The sequence below is a fragment of the Convolutriloba macropyga genome, chromosome 15, assembly GCF_964194025.1.
Source record: "Convolutriloba macropyga chromosome 15, txConMacr16.3, whole genome shotgun sequence".
Classification (NCBI taxonomy): domain Eukaryota; kingdom Metazoa; phylum Xenacoelomorpha; order Acoela; family Convolutidae; genus Convolutriloba; species Convolutriloba macropyga.
Window position 1 is genome coordinate 18,466,657 of NC_134482.1, and position 11,751 is coordinate 18,478,407.

Below are 11,751 nucleotides of genomic sequence, written 5' to 3' on the forward strand. Positions count from 1 at the left end.
GTAAACTTTTTCCATTCTCGAACTATTAATGAACAGAGCAAATTATTGAGGCAAAATAAAAGAGTATATGAAGTTTTGTGATTTGCAAACCTAAGTATAGAGAACTTAAATCAGAGAAACGAAGGAAAAGTGATTTAAAGATTAGTGACCTGAATTGTCCAAAGATAACCAACCTTTTCTAAATGAAAAAAATGAAATGAAAATTGTCGAAATTTTTAATCATTGCTATTACCGATAGCCGACGAAGTGTGAAGCTGAGAAAACGTTTGTCCCCGATTTTGCATTAAACGTTCATAGCGTCTGAAATAAACTTAAATAATCAGATTCAACAATGAGGCTCGGTAATGTGCGTTCGCACATAAAGTTGCGACCCCGCTCATCTACATTTTTGGCATAAATGTCTACCAAATGAAGAACAGATAGATGAGGTATTTTTCAAAAAAAAAAATGTGTACGATCAGGTATTTTTCAAAAAAAGGTAGCCTCCAACGCAAATAACTGAGTGGAGTTAAAAATGTTGCCTCAGATTTATGAGATCAGTCTGTATTAAGAAAGCAAGTCAAGACGAACAACAAAATCAAACAACAAACATTATTTACTTCCAAAACTTTGTCCATTTAAAAAAAAATATTTACAAGGTGAAAATAGCGTCAGATAAAACTGAAACTAAACCAAATAACTCGTAATTCACCGATGCTTTGGTACGCGACCTCTCATTAGTAGACCAAAAAGGAGCAAAAGGGAAAAATTAAGTAATAATTTTGTTTGTTTTTCGAAAACAATTATTTTCAAGGTCAAAGCCATTAGCTGAAAAATGAAATAAATAGGTTCGTTTGTTCATCAAAAGGAAGTGCGCGAGACCTTTACTTTTTCAGAGTATGTCTGACGTCTACGAAAAGAACGTCAAATATAGACAAAAATCAAAAATTAGTTTACTTCATTTGCTAAAAACCCGTGTCGAAGCAGGTAAATTCATAATGAATTCTTTAAGAACATACACTTGCACCTTCCCTTGGCGACAATAATGTCATATAAGAATTTTAAATAACAAGACTAGGTAACAAATAGACAAATAAAACAAAAATGCGGTGTTAAAAACTGTTTTTTTATTTTTGAAAACAATTGTTTTCCAACTCATGAAAGTCATCAGCTATCTACTCTCATCAGAATATAGACTCATTTATTCCTGCAGAAAAATTCAATGAGACCTGTCATAATCCACATTTCAAAAGACTAAAAATACAAAAAATTTTTTGAGAAAGGGGTGTCGAAGCCGTAAAAACCATAATCTATGCCTTTAATGACTATGTTCAGTTAAGCCTTATTTTGAACGCCAATAATGTAATATGTGAACTATCTATAAATTGGTTATGTGGAAGAACGAGGAAGGAAACCTGAAAAATGGGCCAATGCCTAAAAATCATAAAGTCTGAAATCTAGTAGTATCAAAGCCAGAAAACCATAACTTAACGCGTAAAAGAGCACAAAAGATTAAATTTTACTTCAGCAGATAGACGAGGAAAGGGAAGTTTTCTTTATTTGCTGAAACTAATCTACAAGTTGACCAAATTAAGAGAAAAATAGTGGCAAAGTTCAAAAAGCTATTTATATTTAAATATCAAACATTTTTGAAAGTCAAAACGACCATAAATTTTTGAGTAAAGAAACTAGATACAATTTGGAACTGCTTAGGAAGACAATTGGATCTATCAACAGTGAGCTGTGATTTCAATTGTTCTGTTCTTTAATTAATATATAAAACGATCAAAATTTTAAAAAAAGACAGACTGATTACAATCTGATTTTTTTTTGGATTTTAACAGTCCAAGATTTCACCCAAACCAGCCTTACTTTTGCTGTTTGTCCATAAAGAACACTCAGTTGTTGCGAGTGTTATAAATCTGGATAATTTGTTAATTAAAAGATCAAAATTAATTGTTGTGTTTTTGTTAGCGCCACTAATGAACAGAAGCATGAGCCATCAGACCAACAGAAATGAAATCAAAACTCAGAAACTTGAAATTTTGCCAAAACTCAAAAAAGGTCAAAACTGAAAATTTTTACAAGTTGGGACCGAAAATTTGTCCACCCCCCCCCCCGATTTTGGGAAGGGAAAACCTGAGCAACCCAAGGTTTTAGCACACGGTTAGGGTAACCCCTAAGCTATCCATGGACCCAACGAACATCCTTGCATCATACCTACAAGTGATGCTATTAGCACTTATATGGTGCAAAAAGTGCATTTTTGGATATTTTGTCATTTATTGTTAATTTTGCTGAATTGTTAATTCTATGATCCCTTAAGTGTTTATTAAAGGTCATTTGTCATACATTTGAGGCATTTAGAGTTACGTATGTACCATCAGTGCTTATGTCAACAAAAGCAAATAGTGCGGTAATTTGACATTTACTATGTAAACATTGACTTAAATCACTTTATTCGATTAACCAATCAGAGATCAGTGACAATGATGTTATAAATGATATTTAGCGGATTATTTACTTTAACCCAATTGTTTGCATAGTGAAACCATATTGTATTTAGAACCATTAGAAACTGTTACAAAGAGCAGTTGGCTCTCAGACAGACTAAAATTTGATTCTTTAACAACTTTAGTCTTTTTGTTAAGTTTGCTAGATCTTAAGATCTCGAGCGTTATAAGTTAGTTGAGCTTTCTTAACAAGAAGTTAGCAACAGTACTAGCTTTGGGCTGAAGCCTTACAAACTTCAGCACGAGAACAAAAATAAAGTTACAGTCCTTTAATACGGCCGAGCGACTAATTATTTCAGCGAGATCGTTAGTCAATCGAACCCAGTGAAGAACCAGGCCGGCGTAAAACTCGAGAACCAGGCCGCGAAGTTGGGTTCCGCTGAGATTCTTGAGCAGCCGCAACATTTGGTCCACCGACCCGGACAACATCAACAGCAGTGACACGAACAGAAAGGAATCTTCGATTCAACCTGGTGGACCAAAACAAAATCAGCAACGATGGCCAGCAAAAGTCCCAACAGACACTGGAAGACAGCTGATTGGAAGGCGAGTGGTCAACTCAAGACGTTAGAGAAAGAGCAAGCTGACCTGCTCAAGTCCTTCTCCAGACACCTCAACGAGCTAGAAGGCTACCTAACGCAAAACAAAACAATGACAGCCGAAAGTGCTTATCGATGTTTCTTCAGGACGTACGACGACTTGGAAGACAACCGACAACAGCAGAGGTTACTATTAAAACCAAAGTATTTTGAAAACTTTGACAATGACACCAAGCGTATGTTAGAAGAAAAGAAAAAAGTTTTGAGATGGGTAGTTGACAAAATACCAGATCTCCAAGATATTGAAGATTGTCGCGCAGTAGTCGTCGATTACCGGAAATACACATTGCGATGGTACAAATTATGGAAAGATGCTAATCTAATTGAGCACGAATTGGGAGAACTCGAAAAGAAATTGAAATCAGAAAATTTAAGCGACTCCGAAAGACAGATACTGTGTGATCAGATGGAACGATTATTAGAAAAGCTAGATGAAATTTACGCAGAAGCTCTTCGAATATTGAATACAGAAGGTTGTCCCGATGGGTTTGCGAATTTCAGTAAAACGAGAAGTCAATATCAAGACCTGATCAACCAGTACAGGTTCAGCAAGGATTGTGGAAATCAAACATCTTTAGTGTCAACTACATCGGCTGGTGACAAAGACCCAAACGACGAAACTGTAATTGATACAGGTAATGGAGCAATAGAAAATGCTGAGGAGAACGCCGAGGTCTCTTCCAAGCGTTCTGCTACACATGGAAACAGAAAGCAACCCAGTATCGCCAACTCGCGATCATCGAGAAGGCGACAGATTGAAGAAATAGAGCTCGAAAACCTAAGAGCAAAGAAAGAAACAGAGCAACGACTGCGAGAGCGCCAGTTGGAGTTAGAGCAAGAGCGTGAGGAAATAGAACTTCGTCGCCAGCAAGAAGAGTTACGTTTACAACAGCAACAGCAGCAACAAGAGCAAGAGTTACGTCTGAGGATGCAACAGCAAGAAGACGAACTGCGTTTTCGACAGCATGAGCGAGCTCTTGAAAACGAAAGAAGGAAAGCAGAGGAAGAAGAAGAACAAAGACGTCTGAAACTTGAGCTGACCAAAGGAAGCTCAAGAGCATCCGGATCAGTGGCAGATGAGATAGAAAGTGTTGGATCAAAACGAAATCAAGAAAGAATAGAGAGGTGGGCAGAAGCAGGGGCTCAACAGTCTGTCCCTCAACGACCACTATCTCCAAATGTTGTTATCGACCCTCCAACGAATGTCACTAAGGACAGAGCTGACAAACGTTTCAGCACCTACCCGAAAACTACCCCACTGTTCCACCCAGGCGAAAGGCTTTTCTCAACCCAACTAACAGAACCGAGCATTCTCAAGAAACCAGAAGTCCGTAAATCAATTAGAGTAACGGACCCACCAGCACCGCCGTTGACAAGGACGACGTTTCAGCAGCAGCGAACGTCAGCAGTTCAATACAGAAACAGGAGTCAGAGTCCCAATAACAACTTTCGGAACAGGTCTGCCGAGAGCAGAAACAGGAGCACAATGAATCACACCACTCCCCAAGTGATCTACCAACCAGTACCAAGCAGTGGTGCCAGCGGCTTGCCAAAACTAAAACTGACTGAGTTTTCAGGAGATCCTCTGGAGTGGCCAGAGTGGTCAGGTCTTTTTGATGTTGTTGTTCATCAAAAGCCAATCAGCGATACAGAAAAGATGCAATACCTCAAGACCAGTCTCACGGGTCAAGCAAAAGCAGCAATATCGGGAATGGGATTCAGCTCGCAATCATACTATCATGCTTGGGATATACTCTGTGAGAAGTATGGAAGATCAGATTTCATCGTCAACGCGCAATTCAAGAAAATACTAACTCATCCTCCAGTTCGACATGACGATTCTACGAGCATTGTCAAATTCGCAAATGTGGTTACAAATGTGGTGAACACCTTGACCCAACTTGGATACACATCAGACCTAGAAGCAGAAGCAGTGCTAAGTTCGACAACCAGAAAACTTTCTCCGCAACTGAGAGAACAGTGGTTGCAGTATATGCAAGATCGTCGACTACTGAGAGGTAACCTGATTATTTTCAAAGAGTGGCTTGCCTCCAAAGCTACAATTCATGAGAATTTGTTAGCACAGACAAACTCGTCGTTTGACAGAAACAAATTTCAAAGCCGTGATAAACCGAAGACGAGTACCTTTGCTTCAAACGCTGAAGAGTCAAGCAAACCCAAGAATTTCGAATGTCCCTTCAAAGACGGGCAACATCCTATTTGGACGTGTGAAAAGTTTAAGTCACTGAAAGTAAATGAACGACGAGAGCATGTCCAGAAGTTCCGACTGTGTTTCAATTGCTTGAACCAGGTCATATGTCGAAGGACTGCAGAAGCAGGACCTGCAGCGTACCCAGCTGTGGAAGGCGGCACAACAGGCTTTTGCACAGCGAACTACCGAAGAAGGAGACTACAAGGAATGTCTCAGATGCTACAACGGCAGTAGCAACTAACATCACCCAAGGAGGACTTCCAGTGGTACGAATCAAGCTGACTAACAGAGACTTAAGCCTAAATGTACTAGCAATGTGTGATTCAGGATCCTCAATCTCGTTTGTGGACAAATCAGTGGTGTCAAAACTCCATTTCCAAGGCAGAAAAGCATCTCTATCAGTAGCAGGGATCCATGGATCACAGGATGTAAAGACTGAAATAGTGCCAATAGCTGTTTCAGCGCATGAGAAGTCTCGACCATTGACAACAGTGCAGTTCTACGTACACGAAAAACTGAAATTGGGTGACCAGATTGTAGAGTTGCAAGAATTGAAAGACCGTTACCCACATCTGAGGAACTTGCCAGATCAAAGCTACAATCTAAATGATGTTCAAGTGATTCTTGGACAAGATTGCTACGACATTCATCACCCTTTTGAATTCAAGAAGTCAGAAGACAAAACTGCACCATGGGCAGTGAAATCAAAGATTGGTTGGGCTTTAAGTGGACCCCTACCAGCGAAGCAAGCAGCAACTCTTGCCACAACAGCAACATCAATTGCAGATGACAAATTAGCAAACCAGTTGAGTAAGTGGTGGAATATCGAGTCCTATGCTTCAAACTGCGATGTCACTGGACATTCGAAAGAAGAACAACGAGCAATCAAGACGTTGGAACAAACAACACGATTCAATGGTGAAAGATACGAAGTTGGACTTCTGTGGCGAGAGGACGAAGTGAAGTTACCAAACAACTTCTACTCTGCAATGGGGCAACTCAAGTCCTTAGAACGACGCCTGCAGAAAGACGAGGCGCTAAAGAAGCGCTACCAAGAAACCATTGACACAGATGTCAACGCTGGATACGTTCCGAAAGTAGATCAAGCTGAACTGAATGAAACCAAAGACAAACTGCAATGGTTTTTACCACATCATCCTGTCATAAACCCGCACAAACCCAAAAAAGTCAGAAGAGTGTGCAACGCAGCAGCGAAGTATCAAGGTGTAGCCCTAAACGACAAACTTCTACCTGGGCCAGACCTGCTGCAGAGTTTGATCGGAATCATCTTTCGCTTCCGAGAACACCAAATAGCCTTATCAGCCGACATAGAAGCAATGTTTCTTCAAGTAGCTGTCCCAAAAGATGACAGCCGATGTTTACGATTCCTCTGGAGAGAAGATCCAGAGCGGAGGATAGAAGTCTACGAGTACACACGACACGTTTTTGGGGCGAAAAGCTCGCCGACTTGTGCAAATTACGCCTTGCACCAAGTGGCGAAAGATAATGCAGTCAACGACGAAAATCTTGTCAAAGTGGTTCAGCGAAACTTCTACATGGACGACTTCCTCAAGTCAGTCAGAACACCTCAAGAAGCGATTGAAATTTATCAGAAAGTCAGAGACATCCTCATCAAAGGTGGTTTCAAGTTGACGAAATGGATAGCAAGTGACGAAGAAGTCAAGTCACACATTCCAGAGACAGACAGATCAACGAAAGTTGTGAAAACTTTCGAAGCAGAACCACAATCATCTTCAATGCTAGGACTCAACTGGAATGTGGACACAGACAGTCTCATTGTCTGTCGTGGAACTGAGCAAGAAGTTCCAGCAAAAATAACTCAGAGAATTGTCCTATCCTTTGTCTCAGCAGTGTTCGACCCACTTGGAATATGTTCACCTTTCACCATACGAATGCGATTTCTTCTCAAAAGCATTTGGGCAGAAATGGGACAAGCATGGGACAAAGAGTTGTCAGCAGAACACTCAAAACTGTTCAGTGATTGGTGCTCTGAGTTGAGAGAAATAAGGACGATGTCGATAAATCGACTTTATTTCGAAAATGGATGTTCAAATTTGAGACTTCACATTTTTACAGATGCATCAGAGGAAGCGATGTGCATCGTGGCATATCTGCAAGATGAAGCAACGCTAAAACTGACATATGTAATAGGGAAATGCCGTGTGGCACCCATCAGACATATGACGGTACCGAAATTAGAACTTCAAGCCGCAGTCTACGGAGTTCGTCTCAGAAGGCAGGTACTCAATGAACATGATGTCAAAATCGGCAAAATCTATCATTGGACCGACTCATCAACAGTGCTACAGTGGCTACAGGCAGCGCACAAGAAACAACAAGTATTCGTTGCAAACAGAGCAGCTGAAATACTGGAAAACTCATCGATGGATCAATGGAGACACGTCAAAGGTGTTGAAAACCCTGCCGACATCGGAACCCGAGGAATGTCCATCGAAGGCCTCAAGGAGTCCGCATGGCTAAACGGGCCGGCATGGCTTCAGGCAGATGAAGAAAAGTGGCCAAAGCCGTGGTGCCAAGTGAACGAACTCTAACCTGAGCAAGTTACGAGTACTGTAGCAACAGAAGCAAAACTAGAGCAACTATTTGACTGGAGACGATACAGTTCCTTCAAACGAATTAGAAACTTTATTGCCTATTGCATGAGGTTCAAGACAAAACAGAAGGGTCCCCTCAAAGCAGACGAGATTCATCAAGCAGAGCAAATACTGTTTCGATTTGTTCAAAACGAAAGCTTCCCGAATGTTTCGAAGTCTATATCAAACAGCAAAGAAATCTCCAAAGTTTTAAACATTGCCAAATTGTCACCCTTCATAGAGGAAGATGGAACAATTAGAGTGAAAGGCCGACTGAAGCATTCAAACCTGGACTACAATGCAAAACACCCAATATTGTTAACCGCGAAACATCCAGTTGTACAGCTTCTGTTGGAGAAAGCACATCGAGACAACCTACATGAGGGCACAGAATATGTGAGGAACATGCTCCAACAAGAATACTGGATCATCGGACTGAGAAATGCATTAAGAAAAATCAAGTCGAGATGTATCAAATGCAGACACAGGAACGCCAACCCCATTCACCCACCGATGGCGGATCTACCACGAGAACGACTTGATGAACATGTGTTCCCATTCACCCATACCGGAGTTGACTACTTCGGACCCTTCGAAGTCAAGTTCCTACGACGTACCTTGAAGAGATAGTGCTGCCTCTTCACTTGCCTGACAACGAGAGCAGTACACATCGAAGTTGCTCAGTCATTAGACACCGAGTCATGTCTAGCTGCAGTGGCAAGATTCATTGCAAGACGTGGCTACCCGAATACCATCATCAGCGACAACGGCACGAACTTCGTTGGAGCAGCCAAGGAACTCAAAGCATTCATGGAGGAATGGGACAAAGCTAAGATTGAAAGTGACTTAGCTCAGAAAAAGATTGTTTGGAAATTCAACCCTCCTGGAGCGCCACACTTTGGTGGAATCTGGGAAAGACTGGTTCAAAGTTGCAAGAAGGTCATGATTGCAATCTTGGACAACCGAAGCCTCACAGACGAGGTACTCAATACAACGATGTGTCTTGTGGAGCAAATTCTCAACGCAAGACCCCTGACAGCAGTAAGTGACGATCCAGAGGATTTGACAGCTCTTACACCCAATCACTTCCTATTAGGACGAGAAAGTGCAAGTGCACCATTTATGCCATCCAGTGAACGCTACCATGATCTCAGAAAATCATTCAAAACGGCTCAAGCATATGCGGACATGATCTGGAAGAGATGGACTCGTGAATATCTTCCACAATGGAATCAGAGATCAAAGTGGTCAAAAGAACATGTGCGAAATCTGAAAGAAGGAGAACTTGTTTGGATGGTAGATGATTCAGTGAAACGATGTGAGTACAAGATGGGACGAGTCATCCAAGTCTTCAAAGGCAACGATGGCGTCGTACGATCAGCGAGAGTCAAGATGGCACATGGCGAATTCAACAGGCCGGTGGTGAAATTGGCGCCAGTCTTCTACGATGGTGTTTCCGAGATCGAAAACAGGGCCGGCGATGTTAGCGCCACTAATGAACAGAAGCATGAGCCATCAGACCAACAGAAATGAAATCAAAACTCAGAAACTTGAAATTTTGCCAAAACTCAAAAAAGGTCAAAACTGAAAATTTTTACAAGTTGGGACCGAAAATTTGTCCACCCCCCCCGATTTTGGGAAGGGAAAACCTGAGCAACCCAAGGTTTTAGCACACGGTTAGGGTAACCCCTAAGCTATCCATGGACCCAACGAACATCCTTGCATCATACCTACAAGTGATGCTATTAGCACTTATATGGTGCAAAAAGTGCATTTTTGGATATTTTGTCATTTATTGTTAATTTTGCTAAATTGTTAATTCTATGATCCCTTAAGTGTTTATTAATGGTCATTTGTCATACATTTGAGGCATTTAGAGTTACGTATGTACCATCAGTGCTTATGTCAACAAAAGCAAATAGTGCGGTAATTTGACATTTACTATGTAAACATTGACTTAAATCACTTTATTCGATTAACCAATCAGAGATCAGTGACAATGATGTTATAAATGATATTTAGCGGATTATTTACTTTAACCCAATTGTTTGCATAGTGAAACCATATTGTATTTAGAACCATTAGAAACTGTTACAAAGAGCAGTTGGCTCTCAGACAGACTAAAATTTGATTCTTTAACAACTTTAGTCTTTTTGTTAAGTTTGCTAGATCTTAAGATCTTGCGAGTTATAAGTTAGTTGAGCCTACTTAACGAGAAGTTTGCATTATTACTAGCTACTGGCTGAAGCCTTACAAACTTCAGCACGAGATTGAACATAGACTATCACTAAGGATTTTCTTAACTTCAATCAACAAAAATAAAGTTACAGTCCTTTAATACGGCCGAGCGACTAATTTCAGCGAGATCGTTAGTCAATCGAACCCAGTGAAGAACCAGGCCGGCGTAAAACTCGAGAACCAGGCTGTGATATATCGGTTCCGCTGAGATTCTTGAGCAGCCGCAACAGTTTTTGATAATGATGGAGTAAAGTTAGCAAAAAACGGCAAAATTTTAATTCCAGACTACTCACAATGGAAGTGGAAGTAAGACTGGCTCACTTTGTAGTTTACAAAGATTGTGTTATTAGTTTTTTGGGGTGCACTTCCGGCAAATTTAACCAAAGTGGACTGAAGAATCTTATTTCTGGCAGTTTTTGATGAAAAGGGCTGAATGTGGAATTATTTCGCCAAAATTTTGGCCAAAAATATAAATCAAAATATTCAACAATGCTTTTTTTGTCTTAAAATCAACAGTACTACTGTTTACATATTTTACATATTTTAGCGAAATTGACAAAATTTTAGGCAAAATTCCGGAAAATGTGAATAAAAAACGCAAATTGTTCTAATATTCACGAAAAATTAAACCACGATAACTCGCTCTAGAAAATGAGATTAACAAAATCTTTTCAATAGCATATTCTAGGCTGGACGGGCGTTTTTGAATGATACCACTCACAACTCTGTTCGATGAGTATATCATTGACTGAACAAAAAAGCATTTGCGTGTATAGAGGGGTCGGAACAATAAAATGAGGTGAAAGATTTTGCCGCAATCAACATGTATAGAACCTCAACGTCTAGCCTTCGTGACGTCACTAGCGGCGTACCCCAAGGTTCAATCCTGGGGTCACTACTTTTTCTCGTCTACATAAAAAATTTACCACAAAAAATTGAATAGTCAAACCTAAGGTTATGCAGATGATTACAAATTGCTCTCTAATAACAAACATGAACTTCAAATTGATCTCCAGAAATAAAATGAATGGTGCAATAACAACGAAATGCGCCTCCATGAAAACAAATGCAAGATCCTATGTTTCAAGAAAAAGTCACTCTTTACAATAAAAATGAAACTCAACATCTCGTCTCATCAAAAAGATCTCGGAATACAAGTTTGTGATAACCTCACTTGGCATCAAAACGCAAGCACACGAGCCTCCAAAAATCTTAAAGCACTTTGGTACCTCAGAAGAAATCTTCACCACAGAACTCTCCCTCAAGTTAAATTAAACGCATACAAGGGTTACATTGTACCAATTATATCCTACGCCTGTCAAGTGTGGTATCCGTCTAAATGCGATCTAGTACTCATCGAAAGAATCCAAAAAAGTGCGACGAAATGGATAATAGGTTCTTCTCTCACATATAAGGAGCGTTTAATCAAACTGAAAATTCTACCTCTATCTTTTTACTTCGAACTTCACAGCTTATTACTACTATGTGATCTCATAAACAATAAATACAACATTGCCATAGAAAAGTATATACATTTGAACAACAATAATCGGACGAGACAAGGCGCGAAATGTGAAATCAAACTTACGAAAAAA

General features: G+C 40.2%; 3 protein-coding genes across 3 annotated transcripts in view; 1 reads left to right on the plus strand and 2 right to left on the minus strand.

Annotated features, from left to right (window-relative positions):
* LOC142354324 (uncharacterized) overlaps window positions 1-11,751 on the minus strand; it is a 498,674-nt gene that overhangs the window by 163,799 nt on the left and 323,124 nt on the right. The gene's annotated exons all lie outside the window — the stretch shown is intronic.
* The window catches only part of LOC142354323 (nicotinamidase-like), a 496,312-nt gene that overhangs the window by 161,443 nt on the left and 323,118 nt on the right, over window positions 1-11,751 (minus strand). The window lies entirely within an intron of this gene.
* LOC142354114 (uncharacterized) lies at window positions 9,107-9,451 on the plus strand. Its single transcript, XM_075406383.1, has one exon. It carries the CDS (start codon window positions 9,107-9,109, stop codon window positions 9,449-9,451), a length of 345 nt encoding a protein of 114 aa, XP_075262498.1.

Bases quoted from the DNA above. Each gene is read 5' to 3' on its own strand.
- LOC142354114 (XM_075406383.1), top strand. From the start codon at position 9,107: ATGATCTGGAAGAGATGGACTCGTGAATATCTTCCACAATGGAATCAG.